The sequence below is a fragment of the Grampus griseus genome (genome assembly GCF_964374135.1).
Source record: "Grampus griseus genome assembly, chromosome: 5".
Classification (NCBI taxonomy): Eukaryota; Metazoa; Chordata; class Mammalia; order Artiodactyla; family Delphinidae; genus Grampus; species Grampus griseus.
The window spans coordinates 46,036,265-46,058,006 of NC_138998.1; the positions used below are offsets into that span (position 1 = coordinate 46,036,265).

The following is a 21,742-nucleotide window of genomic DNA, read 5'->3' on the forward strand; positions in this document are numbered from 1 at the left end:
ATGCCTGGGTCTTCTACCTCAGACTTAACCAAAAGGCTCACAGATACTGAGCAATTCTCCTCCCTCGTGAACCAATATTGGCGAGTTCCAATTTACAGGGACGACTAAGGCAGGTACAGTGTGTGGAGTCACACATATTCGTGCATGTCACATACATTTAAGAGAATGTTTAACTGAGTCATATTTTCAAAAGTTATCTAGAAGCTTTTATCTTTTATTCAGGAAATAAATCTTAAGGCAGGGTTTTACATAAAGAGTTTTTATGTCTGTTCCATTTTTAAAATAGAACAGAATTAAACAAAAACAGCTTGATAAATTTCACCTTTTAACTGCACGATGTATGTACTTCAGTGAAAATGTCCATTTAATAGACAACATCTAATTGATGTTTGTGTGTCCTAACTTTGCACTTGAAAACGAGTATCCCTACTACGCATTGCCTATACCCGTGGGGCTAAATTACTGAGGTCTGTGAACCACTCTGTTGTACATGAAGTTCCCCAGTATTCCAAAATGCAAGTATCACCCTTCTAAGCACTGTACACCCGCTAACACTACTGATCCTATGACAAACTATTATAAACACCATTATCCTGATTATTACATATGATGAAAGCAAATCACAGAGATGTTAAGTAACCCAAGATCACCCAGCTGGTAAAAAAAATATACATATATATATATATAGCAAGACATCAAATCCAAGAGCTCTGACTCCTCAGCCCACATCTACTACATTTCACTGCTCACCATATAGAAGCACATTTATTGGCAGAGAGCCAATGAATATATAGGTATAGACCTATATATTTATTGATCACCTACTACAGTATATGCCAAGCACTTAGCACTGGAGATGAGAGAATTTTTTAAAAGCCTGGTCCTGAGCTGAAGGAGAACATTTTTTTTTTTTTTTAAAAGCAAATTCAGGGTAGGTTGAAAACAAAGAAGAAACCAGATACAATATGTTTTCATGCTCAGGCAAATGGGCCATTCTATGTCTCAAGGGAACATAATGCAAAGGACAACTAACTTGAATAACCATGTCACCCTTAGAAGCACCAAACGTGTTTGTTTTAAATAACTGTAATACACTTATCTGGAATAGGAGCATAGAAGACATCATATGAACCTTTTCTTTTTTCTTTTTTTTTTTTTGCAGTACGCGGGCCTCTCACTGTTGTGGCCTCTCTCATTGCAGAGCACAGGCTCCGGACGCGCAAGCTCTGCGGCCATGGCTCACGGGCCCAGCCGCTTCGTGGCACGTGGGATCTTCCCGGACCGGGGCACGAACCCGTGTCCCCTGCATCGGCAGGCGGACTCTCAACCACTGTACCACCAGGGAAGCCCTATGAACCTTTTCTTGATGGTTTCTGCTCATCACTGGGAAGACCAAGAGCACTGCAATAATATAATACAATGTTTTAAGAATGAGGGACTGTGGGAGGGAGGGAGACGCAAGAGGGAAGAGATATGGGAACATATGTGTATGTATAACTGATTCACTTTATTATAAAGTAGAAACTAACACACCATTGTAAAGCAATTATACCCCAATAAAGATGTTAAAAAAAAAGAATGAGGGACTGTTTGCCCCCCCCAAAATTTAAATAGTTACATCCCTCTCCCAGATCTTATTGCACAAGGTTACTGCCTACCTCTGGCAATCACACCCTCTCCTAATCTGACATGATATAAAAAGAGAGTTAATTAGTAACCAGACTTGAATTCTAAATTTAAATTGTCAGGGAGGGTCCCTTATCCAGAGTAAAGTACTTGGATTTATTCCAGTCTGCCTATTTTCTTTGATGTTCATTTAGGTACAACAAAAAAGGAGCTAATTATAAAAACAAATTCTGCCAATTTCAAAATTTTACCCATGGCAACCCTGGGAAGAGAAAATGATCAAATATCTCAAACAGGGACTGCTGTGATAACAGCTAATGTTGAATGAGCGGTACCTACTATGTGCTAGGTATGTGCTAGGAGCTTCACAGGTATTAATTATTTTATCCTCACAATATTTTATAAAATAGGTCACTCTAATCTCCATTACATAAATAAGAAAAATGAGGCCCAAGATCACGCAAAAAGTTGCAGGGCTAGAATTTGAATCACATGCTTGGGGTAAAAGAAAAAAGCCTCAAATGTCTTTGCAGCCAAGCCAGCGAAGTAAATGTGCGAATCAGCTGAGTCTTAAGATTACAGAGCTGTGGTTCTCGACCTCAGCTGCACATTGCATTCACCTGGGGAGATTGCCAGGTGGGTTCCACCCCATAGATTGCGACTTAATTGAACTGGGAGTTGCCCCCAGGTAATTCTAATGGGCAGTCAAAGCTGAGAACCACTGTTTATAGACACAGAAAATGGAGCATGGCCCCAAAAGCATTTTTGCTTTTTTTGTTTTGTTTTGTTTTGTTTTTGGCTGCTTGGTGAGGAACATGGGATCTTAGTTTCCTGACCAGGGATCTAACCCGCACCCCCTGCAGTGGAAGCTCCAAGACTTAACCACTGGATTGCCAGGGAAGTCCCCAAAGCAGTTTTTTAAAAAAAATTTTAAGTTAACTAACACTGCGCTGGTCAAAGGTTGTTACTACTGCCTCTGCCACCAGAGGTAACCTCTGCCCCACTCCTCAATATAATTAAAAAACACTATGGATGGAAGATAGAGAGGCTGGCAGACACAGACATTTGTTTTTAGTGGACGGAGCATTGCCAAAGTCTGGAATTTTCCCCATGTAACCCCTGCCATTTCCTATTTATGGAACTGTTCTACTCCAAAATACACTTGGAGTTAGACATAACCTACTTTCAGAATAATGTCTGGTGACAATCCATTATTAAACTGAAGATGACCTAAATATGTTCATTTAACAAATGTATACCTTCAGATTACATGGCCAAATTACTTAACATTTTTCAAGAGGCATTTTTTAAAAAAAAGAACACTCATAATTAACTCTGATTTTAATCCAAGCCAGGTCAAGAGACCTCACATAACGAAACAAGTCTTAAGAATGGAGAGTTTAATGTCCTAAAAACAAATCTATATGTGTACATAGCACCGCTGAGTAAAATGTCATTTGTCATTGGAAAAGGGAAGCAAAAGCTGCGTACCATCAGAAAATCTTCATTAAATGGCCTGCAGATGTGAAATCCAAAATAAATGCTACAGAACAGAATTGTGAAAAAATAAGAATTGTAAAAAAAAAAAAAAAAGAAGAAGAAGAAGAAACTGTAGCCTGCTTGGGAAATCATTCTTCACACATAATCATATTGCAACTGTGCAGCACCACAATTCAAGAGGAAATGGCAAAACACTAAATTAAAAAATGGACTGTAAGGCCACTTGTTCAAACTAGCTACAACATTTTTTTTCATCTCCTGCAGCAAAGCAAATGTTGTGTATTTTAATGGTCTTGTATTACCACTTACCACCCCTCTCCCCCACTACCACCACCAAAAGAAGGCAAATAAAAGGGGAAAAAAAAACTGAGATGGATTTTCTAAATGGAATACTGCAAATAAAGGCCATGACTCCGAAATCAGGGCCTCCTCAGTCAATGAGTTCCAGCACTGGGAGTTTAAGCAAATGTGCTACTTGGGCAAAATATTTCATTGTTGTTACTTGGTTTTTTTCAAAAAGCAGACAAGGAAGTGAAGTCTGAGAAAGCAGACAAAAGTGATTGGAACTAGTTTTCTCATCACAGTTAAACTTTGTTTGTTGACTGAATAAATATATACATTGACCCCCTCCTGAGTGTCAGGCACTGTGCAGTGCTGAGGATGTATTGGTGAATGTGACAGCACCTGCTCTCATGAGCCTCCTGAACTAAGAGAACAAGGCACCAACCTTGCATAATCCACCATATACACCCTTCCAGTCACGTGTGTGAAAATCCAGTCCTGCCATTGTACTACTGGATGGCAAGTTTTTCCCTTGGTCTAACTGCCGCTGGTGTCTTCTACGTAAACAAGTAAATAAATAAATATCCATATTTTGCATACCAACAATAACTCATGGGTAAATTTCAACAAGTTTTAAAGAAAAACATTTTTAAAGTAAGACTGAATCAAAACAGATTTTCCTTTTGAACAAAGCCCAGCTCATGTATTTTCATTGCCTGTGGCTATACAGCTTCAGTAAGCTAAAAATACTTCCTTTGTTTCTAAGTTGGGAAAAGCAAATAAGACCAAGAATCAGAAAACATTCAAAATAGCTAAAGCAACCGAAAAGGTATCTGTTTTATATTTGTATAAATATACAATGACAGAAACTATCCATGCAGCTTGTATCTTCCTAGAAATATGAAATAAGCTATATTTGCATGATCAGCAAGGACTGTCAACATTTCACTACTCAGAGCCCTTTACTATTATTACTTTTTTTGGTGGGGAGAGGACTGCATAAGTGTTGAAAACTAACCACAAGTATAAGAAAAAGTTTTCAAAAAATATGTAAAGGATGACTCTGCTCTTAACAAGGCCACATGGTGCTTACTTTGCAGTCATGCATCATTTATGTTCCTGAAATTTACGTTAAATGGGATTCTAAAATAGAAGGATAGGAGCTTTCCGTCTTTCTGCAGGTATTGCTCACGTTGTGTTTGCTGTGTGTCTGGCAAAGTGAAAAACCAGGTTTCTCCTCTTGCACCTCTCCGGGACAAACTGAAAGTTACTCAGTTTAATAAAGTTTTTTTTTTCTTTTTCCAAAAACATACCTGCAGTATGGTGAACAGTAGCGTGGACTTTTCCAACACATCCAACATCTCTAAAGTCACACTACTGAGTTAACAGAGATAAGCAACTAGCAGGTCTAGGCTCCATTCGACTGGGCCATTAGTTTGGACCACCAGGTCATGGCTTAATTTCCCTTGAAGAAACAGCAGTTTGAGAAATCTCGGCCAAACTCCCCATTTCTTAGGCTACTGACAACGTCAAGTGGAAAGCAAATGCCTAGAAACCAGGAAACCATGCCCCTCCGGATGGGCTGGCAGGAGCGGAGGCAGGGATCCTGGTTTGTCTGCCCGGGTTGCAGCCGGGCCTTTGACAAGGGCTGGGGTAAAAGACTCAGTGTGTACCCGCCCATCCATCGCCCAGTGGAACCTGGGCTGGCGCTGCCAATTTCAAATGTAACCACCGGAGGAAGCGGGAGGATGCGGATGTGTCATCTCTGACACTCCGGGGTCCGGCGGGGCTTGCCTCTGATGTCCCTGAAGGTCAGAGGTGGTGCCCGCGGTGCCAACAGCTCATCAAAACCACTTTTCCAGTCAGGGCGGGAGGCGCGGGGCAAAGTTGGCCACCGGCCGCGCGCGTCCCGTTAACCGTACCTTGTAACTGGGCGGAAAGGGACTCCTGGTGCTGCTGGTACTTGAGTGCCACCGCTTCGGCTTTCCGCAGCTGTGTGTGCAGCTCGTAGTAGAGCATCGCGCCATAGAGAAAGCCGAACACCACGGTCAGCAGTAGCAGCGTCTGGAAGATCCGCTTCTGCTTTCGGGAGCACATCCCGTTTCCCATAGTCCCGTCGGGACCCCGCGCCGCGGCCGTCCTCGCCGCCGCCGTCCCTTCCTCCCCTCGGCCCGAGCGGGCGCCTCAGCAGCGGCCGCGGCAGGAGGTGGCCGGACGCAGCATGAGGAGGAGACGCGAGACACAAAAGCTGGGCCGGAGGGTAAGTGGCGCCCGCTCAGCCTCCGCGCGCCGCGGGGCGTGCAGCCATCGACGCCGCCGGGGCAGCCACCGCCGCCAAACTTTGGCGAGGCTGACTCTCCTTGAGTGCCTGGGCCCGGGAGGGGGCCCTCCGCATACTTCTGAGCGGGCTGTCCTCGCGCCGGTCCGCAGATGTCGCCTGCCTTGTTCCCTCCTCCCCACTTTTTGGCCCGGCTGCCCCCGGCGGCGCTCGGAGTCCCGCCCCTGCCGCTCCCCGCCCCCTCGCGGCAGCTCCCACTGCGCGACTTTGTTGCCACCAAAAGGAGGGGGTGCGCGCCCAACAAAGGGAGCCGGGCTCCAGGCGGCGCCTCAGCGCGCGGCCCGCGGGGGTGAGTAGTTGGGTGGGGGCCGGCTGCCCCGGCCGGGTTTGGGGGGACAGCGGGCCGGTGTCACTGACGGGGCTGCGGAGCCTCGGCCGCCGCCGCCTCCCACTTAACTTACGTGTCACCCACGGCCCAGCTATTCTGGCCAACGGGATTCCGGGAGGAAGTCCCACTCGGGCTCCCCGCTCATTGGGCCCGTCAGAGCCGCCCCTCCCTCCCTTCGGGGAGGCAGTGCCGGGCTCGATTGGACGCCCGCTTTGTCCGTCCGACCCCGGGGCCGCGCCTTCCCTCGAACGCGGGGGCCGGCTAGGGCTTCCGTGGGACGCGCGGCCGCCTGGCGCGGGGTTACGCCCATGTGGAGTGCTGGTGGCTGGGAGAGGCCGCGGAGCCAGCGGCGGGGAGATCGGAGTGCGCGGGAGACGCGTCCCGGGTGACGGCTGGGAGAGATACGGGTGTGTGTGTGTTTGTGATCCTGCCCTTGGAACGCACGTGGGGAGAGGAGTACAGTGTATAAAGTGGGAGAGAGTGGATAGGAACAGCTGTGTACACTACACCAAGCACCCTTTCTTTCCCTGTCCAGTGGGCAGATGCGGCAGGCACACGGGATAGCTACACGGTCAGCACAATTTTCTTGTGAACCGGAGATGCCTTGCCTACTGAGTCTTGCCCCATCCAGTGCACTATCACGGATGCGTGTGTCCCCATAGATGGCAAGACACAAGTCCGGAGACTCGAGCGCGCTAGCATGCTAGACTTACTGGTCAACTGTACACGTGGGTTGGGGAAATCAGCTTGTCTTTGGCAGAGGGGAAAGAAATGATCTCATATGTTTCCCCTGTCTGCAAATAAAATAATTTTAAAACAAATCTTATGGGCTGAAATAAGTATGCATTTATTTTGTCATATGTATTTGTTTTATTGTTGGCAAAAATACATCAGTTACACTGCTAAGTTACATTTTAAAGGCCAACAAAGTTTCCCTATGTAAAAACAAGTAAAACAAACATAGTAACTACAAACCTCTTCAAAGAAAATCCGTAGTACATTTGTTCTTTCTATGTACTTGAGGGAAAAAAATTGAGGTTATGCATAAATTATAATTTTGTTTCTGCTCTTGACCTAAATTCTAAAAAAGTAAATATTTGTCAAATGCCTCAGTCATGTCATGGAATTTATCACATACTGCATACTTTTTAAGATACTTCAACCAGATTTTAGTTATCACTGTTAATAATGGCCAGTGAGTACTCAAAATGAGGGTAGATCTGTTTAGCCACAAATACAACTTAAAGACAGCCCCTGGTGCAGAAATTTTTTAGTGTTAAAAGCCATAAAAGTAACCAAATTTACAACCTAGCCAGCCTGTGACGTTTATATTACCATGAAAACTAAATGTGCCTGGCATGTGCTTTTCCCTAATAAATAACTTACATTATAATTTTTAAGTGCTTTCATTTACTATCTCATCACAGCCAGGTTAAATATTTGGCTCACATATTGGTAAATAAAGAAAGCAAAGCTTATCAAAGTACTGTGATAGCTCTAAGACCTTCTTGAAAGCTAGGAGCGCAACAGGATTATAACCCAGGTCAGAATCTTCCTCTTTCGATCTCTTTCTCCTATAGAAGCCAGGTTCTCATTCTTTTTAAGCAAGTTATATAAACAAATTATATCTGGTCCATTAGCGTGAGAACCTAATTTAAAGAGAAAAAGGTCTGAAGTTTTAGTTTTTGTCCTGTCATGTAAATATTATGTAACGTTACTTGTTATTGAATTTACCACTGTTTAAATTTCACTCTTTCAATGTGACTCAAGACTGGAAACTGAGACTGGATAATTCCTGTGACCTTGTCAGAATTCCTCGTAACTAAAAATTCCTCACCGTTGTCAGTGTACAATTTGCTAAACAAACTCTTCCTCCAAAAAAAACTACCAAAACTGCTCTGGAAGAAGTTAAGTTTTATAGCAACAATCCTTGCCCGTACATGAATAGATAATTATCCTAGCCACAAAAGAAAAAGAAGCTGTCTAGAGGATTGGGAAATTATTGCTCATATATTACACAGTATGCAGTATTTGGTTGTTTTTCAAAATCTTTGGAAAATTCCTATGCTTCCAAAATACATGATTACTCATTTTAAACCTCTGATTTCTTCCCAAAGTCTGATTTCAGACTCCGAAGGTATTCTTTGCCTAAAGCTGCTGGCTGACTCTACAGAATATAATAAGTGTAGGTCATAAAACACAACTCAATATTGAAGTCATAAAATTTGAAAGAGAACAAAAATTATTACTGAACTTATCCATTATTTCAAATTCAAGAAGGGTATGTAGAAGTACATAAAATCACTAATGGCAGCGTCTTCATAGTATTACTTTTTCAGGTTGGAGTGTGCTGCTAGTTTCTTGAAAGTATCAGTGTAATGCTTTTCAAAGGCCAACATTGGGGAAGCTATTCAACGTCTATAAATTGAATTTACATGACATTGCCTTTGGGCAGAGCTTGTAATAGATGAGCTATTCATTCTGGTCTTGCTAGCTCTGTTGTAAGTTCTATCTTATTTTTGTTTCTAGCATTTAAAAAATAGTATTATATAATTATATTTCTATATGCCATATATTTAACAATATAGTATGTAAAATTTAAAAATTGTAAATCTTGAGGAATTTCACCAGTTTAATGTTTTATTCCTAAGACAGGAAGAAATTAAACAGATTCAAGATCTTACATTTGAGAAGGGCTAAGGCAACATTTGGGAACCTTAGTATTCTCTCCAGTTTTAGTAAATTTGTCATTCTAACAAAATTTGTTCATTTTCCAAATAGGGGAAGGCAAGAAAATTATAGTCAAGAGATACAGCCAATTTATAAAAATAGATGACTTTAAATTAATAATGTTCAGGATCCTAGAGCAAATTTTTCATTTAAATCTCTTTACAAATTGAATTCAATATTTTTTAATTTGCAAGAGAAATCAACACTTAAGATGATGAATTTTAAATAATATTTTAAAAATATATAACTAGGTGTGGTGATGGATGTTAACTAGACATTGTAGTGCTCATTTCAAATAAATGCATATATAAAATCATTATATTGTACCTCTGAAACTAATATGATGCTGTATGTCAATTATACTCAATTAAAAATAAGTAAATAAAATTTTAAATGGCGTTTCGGTATTAATAAATGAGTTTTAACCTTTTCATGTGAAAATTGCTGAAATCAACTATCTTTTTTTCTCTATAGGAAACTTCACTCTTTGTCTCTGCCTTTTGGCTATCACCTAATTAGCACACAGGCTTCCTGCATGCCACCTATACCTGCCTGTTTCAAGGGGTAAAGGAAGCTACATTCAAGGTATTCTGTCTTTTTGAGGATTCTGTGAGAGATGTTTTTATAACTCCTTTTTACAAGATTTTGCTAATGACCTGGTGGCAATTGTTAGCAGATTAACAAGGTAAGCCTGTGGCTAAACTCTTAACAAAGCAATTGAAACCCCACTCAATGTGTCTTGGTGCCTTGCTTTGGTCTGTCTCTAAGCTGCCACGTGGGTAACTTTGAACTATTTAAGGAGTTAGAGGAGAGTAAAGGGGAAAGTAGATGATTAGATGAAAAGTAAACTGCTTTTCAATAACAGAAACCACACCATCAGCACCACTGGTAAATACTTTGTGAACGCACTCTGATAATGGAGGAAAATGATTTAGAAGGTTCTACTTGCCACCGATGTGTAGCTAAAGAAACAGAAATTATCATTTCAAACTTCTGTAACCTTCTAAAGCAGGACCCTCCAACATACCCTAAAGTCTTCCAAATTCTAAGATGGCACAATAAATTATTTTGAATTTGTTGCTTAATGTTTATTATAGCTAACATATTAATTTTAGAAAGTAGTTTAGTTCCATAGAATGTTAGAATGAATGGAAGGGGACTGTGAGACTCAGAAGTGAAGCGAACTTCCCCAATCTGCTGCTGCCTGGTTCAGGCAGCTTTTCACTAGCTCACTGCCTTCAGTAACTCAGACACTTCAGATAAGCAGATGGACCACAGAAAAGATCAGTGGCCAATGAAACATACATCTTTAAATGTTCCCCTCTAAACGTATAGTTTGTTGGAGTCCTTTGTATTAAAGAGGTGTTTGGTTTATCCATGACCATTTTCTAGAATTGGTATTTTAATTTTATATGTTATATGTAGGTATTTATAGTAATTTCTTAATCGTCATGAGACATGGCCGGTCATATTTATGATGTATCTAATGCTGAGTCCTGGGTCAGATATTCTATATTCAGTTTCAGAACTGTTCCTAAAGGAAATCATAACTTGCTTCATAAACATTCTTTATGCTCTAGTTTCCAGGAACATTTTGAGTCAAAATAAAGAGACTATCAATGTTTTTACTTAGAAATAAAGTAAAGCAAATTTTCAAATAAGAAGAATCGAGTTACCTCAAGATTAAGTTCAGCTTAAATTAAAATTGTGAAATAGAAACATTTGTCTTGTGTTATTCTGCTCCTTCTCTAGTTCAACTCCAAATCCTGGCATCCAACATCCTAATGATTGCCTTTAGTTTCCCAGAATCCTTGCCTTTGACTGTGCCCTTCACTCCTCACCACCCACCCATGTACATATAATACATTGGACTTTCCTTCTTGAAGACAAAGTATACTAATCTAAAATAATCCTTCCACAGTCTTGAGAGAAAGTTCAAGATGGCTGTGTAGAAGATCTTGAATTCGCCTCCTCCCATGGACACACATATGGAACAAGTCCCTCTGAAAAAGACTTGAAAACTAGCTGAACAGCTCCTCCACAACAAAGGATAAAAGAGCCACATCGAGACAGGTAGGAGAGGGAGAGATACATTCTCACCAGAAACCCCACCCCCTGCACAGAGAGCCCCAATCTGTAGGGATCTCACAAATATGGAGCTTTTCCCTGAGAAATGAAGTGCTCATGCACCACATCAGGCACCCTAACCCCTGGGACCTGCACCAGAGAGAAGAGCCCCCCAAACGTCTGGCTGTGAAAACAAATGGGGCTTACATCCAGGAGACCCAAAGGGCTGTAGGGAACTGAGATTCCACTCTTAAAGGGCTTGTGTGCAAACTAACGTTCCCAGGGACCCAGCGCAAAAGCAGCAACTTGAAAAGCTTGTAGGCTGAATGTGAAGGAGGTTCATTTGCTAATCTTAAAGCATTAGGGTCAGGGGCCTGACCCCCCACTCTCTGTTTTTGCACCCTCCCTCTACCTTGCTAGCACCACAGGCATGTGCAATCACAGCCCTCTGCAGCTTCCCCACTAAAGCCTGAGGGTGTGTCCCTTGCCTATGCTCTCCCACTCCCTTGCAAAAAACAGTGGGTGCTCCCCAACCCTGTGCTCTCCCACTGCCTCGATAAAGCTGGTGGGCATGCCTTGACCCTGCACTCCCCTGCAGCCTCGCTAAAGCTGTAGGCAGACGTGATTCACACAGGAAACGATCCTTGATTGCCTGGCTCTGGTAGCTGGAGCTTGCATTTCTGGGCCCCACAGGACTGAAACAATTGGAGAGACAATTCTTGGCAGGCTACCAGTCCCAGGGCACTGCACAGACATCAGACTGAAACACACCCCAAGTCTGCCTGTGAAAAAGGCCTGTTTACTTGTCCCAGAGCGTCAGCTTGTGGGTCAGGCTTCATGTTTGCCACACATCTAGAGGCTACAGAGGAGCTCTCAGGAATGAGGCAGGAGGAGCCATCTTTCCGTTCTCCCTTGGCCTCACTACAGCTCACTAGTACGTCCCAGAAAGGAGCTTATACACTCATCTAAAGCCCCAATTTTTGCAACTGTAACCCATGGGACACTTCCAGATCACCTGGTCTGGAGGCCAGCAGGGCTTACGAATGAGGTGCCATTCATAAGACTGTGTATGTTGGCATACTTTAAAAAATGCTGCCTGAGTGTCTGGCTTCCAACAGGCTGGCTGAGATTTCTCCTTTCCACACATGCTCAACAAATGGGACCTATCAAGAATAAATAAGGCTACTCAGACAATCAAAATGTTTGAGAGAAAACCAAGAGCTAGGACAAGGTTGAGCTAGAAAGGTTCGTCTCCTATACAAGGCCAATCCTTAAGACTGGGAAAGCTAGTTGTTGCACCTAATACATAAAAACCAAGCAAAATGAGGAAACAGAGGAATATGTTCCAAAAGAAATAATAAGATAAAACCTCAGAAAAAGGACTGAAATGGAGATAAGTAATCTACCTGATAAAGAGTTCAAAGTACTGGTCATAAAAATGCTCACCAAACTGGAGGGAAGAATGGATGAGAACAACAACAGTGAGAACTTCAACAAAGAGACAGAAAATGTAAGGAAGTACCAAACAGAAGTCACAAAACTGAAGAAAACAACAACCGAACTGAAAAAGTACACTAGAGGGCTTCAACAGCTGACTAGATGAAGCAAAGAACAGAAACAGCAACCTGGAAGACAGGGTAGTGGAACTAACTTAAATGGAGCAGCACCCTCCCCCAAAAAGAAAGAAATTTAAAAATTGAAGATAGCCTAATGGACCTATGGGACAACATCAAGTGGAATAACATTTGCATTATAGGGGTTGGAGAAGGAGAAGAGAGAGAGAGAAAGGGGGCAGAAAACTTATTTGAAAAAAATAATTGTTGAAAACTTCCTTAACCTGGGGAAGGAAACAGATATGCTGGTCTAGGAATCACAGAGAGTTCCAAATAAGATGAAACCAAAGAAATCCACACCAAGACACATTATAATTAAGATATCGTAAGTTAATGATAAAGATAAAAATACTTATTACATCCAAGGAAACCCCCATAAGACTATCAGCAGATTTTTCAGCAGAAACTTTGCAGGTCAGAAGAGAGTAGCATGATATATTCAAAGTGCTGAAATAAAAAAACTTCCAAGCAGAATACCTTATCCAGCAAATTTATCATCCAGAATTGAAGGAGAGACAGAGTTTTTCAGACAAGCAAAGCTAAAGGAGTTAATAATCACTAAACTGACCTTACAAGAACTTTTAAAGGGGATTCTTTAAGCTGAAAAGAAAGGGCACTAATTCATAACAAGAAAACATGTGAAAGTAAAACTCTCACTGGTAAAGGTAAATATATAGTAAAGATAGTAGATTAATCATATAAAGCTAGTATGACGTTTAAAAGAGAAAAGTTATAACAATAACAATAACTACAATAATTAGTTAAGGGATATACAGTGAAATGTGACATCAAAAACAAAATGTGTTGGAAGAGAGTAAAAATGTGGAGTTTTAGAATATGTTCAAACTTGCTATCAACTTATGAAAGACTGATATATATATATATATATATATATATATATCAGTATATACACACACATACACAAGCACAGGCTGTCATATGTGAGCCTCAAAGTAAAAAACCTATACACACAAAAAAATTAGAAAGGAATCTTAGCATAACACTAAAGAAAGTCATCCAACCACAAAGGAATAGAGCAAAAGAAGAAGAACAAAACAGAGAGGAACTTCAAAATAGAAAACAATTAACAAAATGGCAATAAGTACATAACTATCAATAATTACTTTAAATATAAATGGACCAAATGCTCCAATCAAAGCACAAAGTGGCTGAATGATTAAAAAACAAAAAAAGATCCATCTAACTGCTGCCTACAAGTGACTCATTTCAGATGTAAGGACACACAGACTCAAAGTTAACAGATGGAAAAAGATGTTTTATGCAAATGGAAACTAAAAGAAAGCTGGGGTAGCTATAATTACATCAGACAAAATAGAGTTTAAAAGAAAGGCTGTACTGAAAGACAAAGATGGGCATTGCATAATGATAAAGTGGTCAATTGAATAAGAAGATATAACATATGTAAATATTTATGCACCTAAATCAGAGCACCTAAATATATAAAGTAAATATTAACAAACCTAAAGGGCAAAATTGACAGCAATACAATAAGAATAGAGGACTTTAATACCCCCTTATATCGATGGATAGATCATCCAGGCTGATAATCTATAAGGAAACATTTGCCTTAAATGACACATTAGACCAGATGAATTTAATAGATGTATAGAGAACATTTCATCCAAAAGCAGCAAAGTGCATATTCTTCTCAAATGTACATGGAACACTCTTTAGGATAGATTATATTTTAGGCCACAAAACAAGTCTCAATATATTTAAGAAGATCATTTCAAGCATTTTTTCCAACCATAATAATTTGAAAGCAGAAACCAATTACAAGGAGAAAAGTGCAAAAACTCACAAATATGTGGAGATTAAACAACATGCTACTGAACAACCAATACGTCAATGAAGAAATCAAAGGAGAAACTTAAAAAAATACCTTAAGACAAATGAATATGGAAATACAACATACTAAAATCTATGTAATGCAGCAAAAGCAGTTCTAAGAGGGAAGTTCATAGTGATACAGACCTACCTCAGCTAACAAAAATCTCAAATAAATGAACAACTTTATACCTAAAGGAACTAGAAAAAGAAAAACAAATGAAGCCCAAAGTTAGTAGAAGGAAGGAAATAATAAAGATTAGAGCAGAAATAAATTAAACAGAAACTAAAAAGACAATTTAAAAAAATCAGTAAAACTAAAAGCTGGTTCTTTGAAAAGATAAACAAAATTGACAAACCTTTAGCAAGACTCACTAAGAAAAAAAATAGGGCCAAAATAAATAAAATCAAAAATGAAAGACGAGAAATTACAAATGATACCACAATAAACAAAGGATCATAAGAAACTACTACAAGCAACTATATGCCATTAAAATGGACAACCTAGAAGAAATGGATAAATTCCTAGAAACATACAATCTTCCAAGACTGAATCATGAAGAAATAGAAGATCTGAATAGATTGATTACTAGTAAGGAGAATGAAACAGTAATCAAAAACCTTTCAAAAAACAAAGTCCAGGACTAGGCAGTTTCACTGATGAATTCTACCAAACATTCAAAAAAGATTTAATACCTATCCTTCTCAAATTCTTTGAAAAAATTGAATAGGAGGGAATGTTTCCAAAATCATTTTACAAGGCCAGCATTACTCTGATACCTAAAATGGACAAGGACACCACAAAGGAAGAAAATTATAGGCCAATATGCCTGATGAACATAGATGTAAACATCTTCAACAAAATACTAGCAAACTGAATTCAACAATACATAAAAAGGATCATACATCATGATCAAGTGGGATTTATTCCAGGGATGCAAGGATGATTCAACATCTGCAAATCAATCAACATGATACAAAATGGAGGATAAAAATCATATGATCATCTCAATAGATGCAGAAAAAGCATTTGACAAAATTCAAAACCCATTTATGGTTAAAAAAATCAGTCTCAATAAAGTAGGTATAGAGGGAACATTCCTAAACATACACATGGCAAGCCCACAGCTAACATCATACTGAAAGGTGAAAAGCTTTCAGCTCTAAAATCCAGAACAAGAGAAGTGTGCCCACTCTTGCCACTTTTATTCAACATAATATTGGAAGTCCTAGTCACAGCAATTAGGTTAGAAAAGGAAATAAAAGGCATCCATACTGGAAAGGAAGAGGTAAAACTGTCACTATTTGTGGATGACATGATTTTATATGTAGAAAACCCTGAAGACTCTACCAAAAAAACTGTTAGAACTAATAAGCAAATCCAGCTAAGTTATAGAGAACAAAATCAGTATACAAATATTGGTTGCCTTTCTATACTCTAAAATGAGTTATCAGAAAGAGAAATTAAGAAAATAGTACCATTTACGATTGCACTGAATACCTACAAATAAAGTTAACCAAAAAGATAAGAATAGATAAAAATAAAGATAAAAATGTTAACGATGTTAACATTTAACATTGTTAAAATGTCTGTATTACCCAAAGCTATCTACAGATTCATTGCAATCTCTATCAAAATTCCATGGCACTTTTTTTTTTTTTTTTTTTTTTTGCGGTACATGGGCCTCTCACTGTTGTGGCCTCTCCTGTTGTGGAGCACAGGCTCTGGACTCGCAGGCCCAGTGGCCATGGCTCACAGGCCCAGCTGCTCCGCGGCATGTGGGATCTTCCCGGACAGGGGCACGAACCCATGTCCCCTGCCTTGGCAGGCAGACTCTCAACCACTGCGCCACGAGGGAAGCCCCCATGGCACTTTTTACAGAAATAGAGCAATTGTAAAATTTGTATGGACTACAAAAGATCCGAGATAGCCAAAGCAATCTTGAGAAACAAGAACAAAGCTGGAGGCACCATGCTCCCTGATTTCAAACTGTATTGCAAAGCTATAGTAATCAAAGCAGTATGGTATTGGCATATAAACAGATACATAGATCAATAGAACAGAATAGAGACCTGAGACATAAACCCATGCATATATGATAAATTAATTTGTGACAAAGGACTAAGGATACACAATGGGGAAAAACAGTTTCTTAAGTAATGGTGTTGGGAAAATTGGACAGCAACACACAAAAGTATGAAACTAGATCACTATCTTACACCATATACAGGAATTAGGTCAAAATGGATTAAAGATTCGAATGTAAGACCTGAAACCATAAACCTTCTAGAAGAAAACATAAGTGACATTGGTCTTGGCGGTGATTTTTTGGGTATGACTCCAAAAGCAAAGGCAACATAAGCAAAAATAAACAAGTGGAACTACATCAAACTAAAAAGTTTCTGCCCAGTAAAGGACACCATCAACAAAAGAAAAAGGCAACCTATGGAATGGGAGAAAGTATTTGCCAATCATATATATGATAAGAGGTTAATATTGATAATATATAAGGAACTCATACAAGTCAAGAGCAGAAGAAAATCCAATTAAAAAATGGGCAGAGGACCAGAACAGACACTTTTCCAAAGAAGACATACAGATGGGCAACAGGCACATGAAAAGATGCTGAACATCACTAATCATCAGGAAAATGCACATCAAAATCAAAATAAGATACCATCCTACACTTGTTACAATGGCTTTATCAAAAAGACAAGAAATAGCAAGTATTGGTGAGGATGTGGAGAAAAGGGACGCTTGTGTACTGTTGGTGGAATGTAAATTGGTGCAGCCACTATGGAAAACAGTTTGGAGGTTCCTCAAAAAGTTAAAAATAGAACTACCATATGATCCAGCAATTCTACTCATGGGTATTTGTCCAAAGGAAATAAAAACATTAACTCAAAATATCTCTGCAACCCCACTATAATTGCAGTATTATTTATAATAGCCAAGATATGGAAATAATCTAAGTGTGCATTGATAGATGAATGGATAAAGAAGATGTGGTATCATATGCAATGGAATACTACTAAGCCCTAACAAAGAATGAAAACTTGCCATTTGTGACAACATTGATGGACCTTGAGGGTATTAGGCTAAGTGAAATAAACCAGACAGAGAAAGACAAATACCACGTGATTTCACTTACACATGGACTCTAAGAAATAAAACAAATGAACAAACAAAACAGAAAAAAAAAACCAAACTCATAATACAGAGAACAGATTGGTAGCTGCCAGAGCAGAAGTGGGTGGCAGGTGAGGCAAATGAGTAAAGAGGATAAAGAGGTACAAACTTGCAGTTATAAAATAAATAAGTCATGGGGATATAATGTACAGTATGATGACTGTAGTCAATATTGTATTATTTATTTGAAAATCACAAAGGGAATAAATCTTAAACGTTCTCATCAAACGAAGAAAAAAAAGTTTGTAACTTTGTATGGTGATGGATGATAATTAGACTTATTGCAGTGACCATTTCACAGTATATATAAATATAACATCATTATGTTGTACACGTGAACCTAATATAATATTATATGTCAATTAAACCTCAAAATTTTACATGAAATTAACACTGTTTATTAATTGAAAATATTAATAAAGCTAAAAGTCAAGCAAACAGAAAACAAAGTAGCGACAATAATAATTTCTGAAAAAAATTTTCACTAACAACTCCTTCATTTAGCACAGCAACTATTTCCACTTTTGCGTGTTACCATCTATTTCTGATCTGCATAGTTATATTTTATTTAATTAAAATTATAAAACAGCATATTGTTTTATATAATGCTTTTTAATTACCACCACATTTATAATATTTTGGTTTCCTATATAGTCTTAATCATTATACTTTTAAATGTCTACCTATCTATCCTATTCAATGATGTAACATGTACTTAGCTGGTCTCCTATATTTGGACATTTGGATAGCTTTTTTTAAAAATAATTAACAGTGAGTATTTTATAAATGCTGTATTTGGTTTTTTGTTTGTTTTCACATCTGCTAATTATATTTTTTAAGGATAAATTCGCAGGAATGCTATTTCTGAGACAGCGTATAAACAACTTCGTAGTCTGAATAGTTATACTAATTTTTATGTGCGTTAGCAGAATTTTTCATTCAACATCACATAATTTCAGAAAATATGCTAATTAAGTTTGGCTTGTGTGATGTATTTGTTATTCTAGCACAAGTGATAAGTAAATTTAGGTTTATGAGATGGGGAAGAGTTGGATTAAAGGAATGCCAGAAAAAAGGCGATATGTGACTAGGAATTGTATTATGATGATGAGAGTTTCCTGTTGAAAGCATGAGAAAAACATTCATGGACTAGGGACAGAATGATAGTCACAAACAGGTATAGGCAAAATGTAAATAGCAAGAAAAAAATGAAACAAAAAACAGTTTCAATTAACATTAGTTTTCTTTGTAGTAAGCACATTGTTGATCTTAGATGGAGAATGATGCCTGGAAGCCAAAGATGGCTCCATCTTCAACAGGAGATCAGGATAAGGGTTTGAAAAGAAATGGGACAAGAAACCTCAATTTTTAAAAATGCAAAAAAAAAAGAAACAAATTCTTTCTCAAAATACCCATTACTTTCCTTTCCTTTTCCTCAGGTAATTACTTAATCGAAGGAAAGCAAATTGGATATATTAATTAATAGAAAGATGTTAAAGAATGAATTATTAACTTATTATTCCTCCCAAGAATGTTGTGGGAAAATGTGTTAAAGGACTGAACTCTAAAGGCATAATCCTAGACAGCCTGGTAAAAAGAGGAGTGATAATTGTGGATAGAAAAGTTTGGCTTTTCACTATTTACTTCCTGATTCTCCTGCCCAATTATGAAGGAGCTTAGGAAAAATTAAAAGGTGACTCAAGATGCCTAATGCCTGGGTACAAATCCCATTTAAGTCACAAACTATCTATAAGGTCAAGGGTAAGTCAGGAACCATTAATTCTCTCATTTGTCAAATGGAAGAGATAATCATATCTGTCCTATCTAGCTTAGAGGAAATTACTTCAGAGAGAATAAACCCACAGGATTCAAGAGATTAGCAAAACTTTAGCCTTCATTTAGATAAAATTGAAAGCTGTAGTGGTACTTGTCATTGTCCACCAAATTTGTTTGTACATTTCTGGAAAACTGTAGTTGATTTTTAAAATTAGCTTCAGCTACCCAATTAAAACTGATAGTTTTCCGATTATAATTATCGATTGAGTTTCTTTCCTTTAATTGTTGAGAGGGGGTAAATTATGACTTCAAAACAGAGGAGTTTTCTTGTAATACACCAATTTCAACCAGATTTCTAATTCTTGGGTTGTAACTTATGGACTAACGTTTTCATTATGCTTTAAATCTCAATAATTTTTGAAGTAGTTACTATGTGCAAGACACAATGCAGTGAGGGCAGCAGAAGGTGAAGATTTGATGATGAATGAATCTTGGACCCTTCTGTGAAGAGCTTGCAGCTGTGGTGTTATTTGTCTAAAGGCTCAACTGAAGCTCTGGTTGGAAATTAAATTTCTCAAGGAGACACAAAGCAAGGAAAGAAGAGGCCTCGTGATGTAATCAAGATATTTCTAACGAATGCCTCTTAGACAAGGCAACTGGGACAGGTTAATCAATAGAGTCAGTTACAGCTGGGAAAAATAAGTGATGCATAAACATCTTAAAACACATAAATCTACTTTCCTTTAATTCTCTCTTGATGCAGGGTCAAGGTTTTTGCTTTGTGTGCGGATCTATTGTTGGTTGGAGCTCACCTTCGTCTGTTAAGCCATAGAGCATCATTCAGATTCCAGTTTTAGCTTTGTTGAGTGGTGCAAGAGCTTAAAGACACATGCATGGTAAGGTCACTCAATGTAAAATATGTCTAGATTTGAAAAATATTTTTCTTGGCCTTGTTTTTCACCTAATTTGACTGCAAATTTTCTTTAAGCTACCAACCATTATGAAGCTTTTCCAAACCACTCATATTAATTTTCATAGAAACAACTCTTTTTTTACTCTCATATCTCATTAGTTTATATAACATTTGATTAAATTACATAATAAAAACAGCAAGTGTAATTGCATAAACAGTTTTTAGAATAAACTATTTGTCTCTACTGACTGAGCATATAGGTCAGTAAGTATACACAGATGGATTGGAGGTTCACTTTTTTGTGCCAGTAGCCTTCAGCCCTGAAGTGTGGTGGGGAAGGAACCCATTTACAGAGAGAGGAAGAGTCTCCTCTAATCCTGTGAATTAGTTACCTGGAGTTAAGGGCTTCTACTGTACATTCAAAGGCTAGTGAGATAAAAGGAGGAATTGGTGATTAAGAACAAGGTATGTGAGAGAAGTAACAGTGAAAGCAAAGGTGTTGGGAAGAGAGTACTTTGAAGAGAGAGGGGAGTCTTTCTGATTGAGTTACAGAGAGGTCAAGTAAAGTTAACTGATTAGGGTTGGGGTGGAAGATTGCAGTACTTGGGGAATAAATGGGTGATAGATAATTAAGGGGAGAGAAATAGTAAGAGTGGACTCTGCTTTTGTTATGTTTGGCTGAGAAGGAAGATAGATTGGGTGGAGTTTGAGGAAGAAATTAGGTTGAGAAGAAGTTTGGTTTTGGAGTTTGGGGTTTTGTTTTTGGATTACCGTACACTTAAAAATTTTAGAAAGGAGCTAGTAGAGAGGAGTAGGTTAAGAATGTAAAGGGCTACATTTAAATATATTGGAATATATGCAACATGATTTCTTAAGGCAGTGCCCTATTATAGATCATTTTGCATTTTAGAGGCTCAATAAATTATGGAATGAATGGTCTTCAGAGTTACCAGAAAGAAGAACATTGAAAACACTGCCTGGCTAAAGGAAAAAGAAATTTGCTTGAGGACGTAAGGTAGTGTGTGCTTATATTAATTCACTTGGATTAAATGTGTACATCTGAAAAAATGGGCATGGTTGTCTGATAATATCTCAAGTAGAGAACCTGTAAAAATGTCTACTTATTTAAGAAAAGAAACTAACTCTGCTTTGAAAAGAGTAATTTGTCCATTGAAACCTGTTAGGTATCACTATCAGATATTGTGTTTACTAAGAAGCTTATGGCATATGCAAATATTTTATAATGTTAAATGGAAAAGGTAGAACATAAAATTGTACAAACAATATGATTATAACCATGTTAAAATACTTATAGAAAAGGTAATTTGTTACCTCTTACTACTTTTGAGTGATTAAATGAAGCAGTGGGGTGGGGGGGGAGCAGATATTTTTACTTACTCCTGAAAACCTATTTATTCTTTTCAGGATAATTATGCTTTTGACTCATTTGCAGTTTTTAACATTATTGAGCATATCCCCTGATCATAAGATCTGTTTCTCTACAAGGAGTGAGTTGATAGCACAACATGCA

At 38.6% G+C, this 21,742-nt stretch overlaps 1 protein-coding gene and 1 long non-coding RNA gene across 5 annotated transcripts in view; one reads left to right on the forward strand and one right to left on the reverse strand.

The window, feature by feature from the left end:
- The window catches only part of GOLIM4 (golgi integral membrane protein 4), an 80,635-nt gene extending 74,808 nt beyond the window's left edge, over positions 1-5,827 (reverse strand). For all 4 annotated transcript variants that reach the window (XM_082655479.1, XM_082655478.1, XM_082655477.1 and 1 more), the window contains exon 1: positions 5,331-5,827. In XM_082655479.1, coding sequence (XP_082511605.1) covers positions 5,331-5,517 — 187 coding nt within the window. In that variant the 5' untranslated portion in view covers positions 5,518-5,827. The remainder of the gene's footprint in view (positions 1-5,330) is intronic.
- Positions 5,828-9,378: 3,551 nt separating this feature from the next.
- LOC309823292 lies at positions 9,379-21,185 on the forward strand. The gene is made up of 4 exons (XR_014296818.1): positions 9,379-9,489; positions 10,726-10,877; positions 20,062-20,194; positions 21,122-21,185. It is a non-coding gene; the product is annotated as an uncharacterized lncRNA (long non-coding RNA).
- Positions 21,186-21,742: the final 557 nt, after the last annotated feature.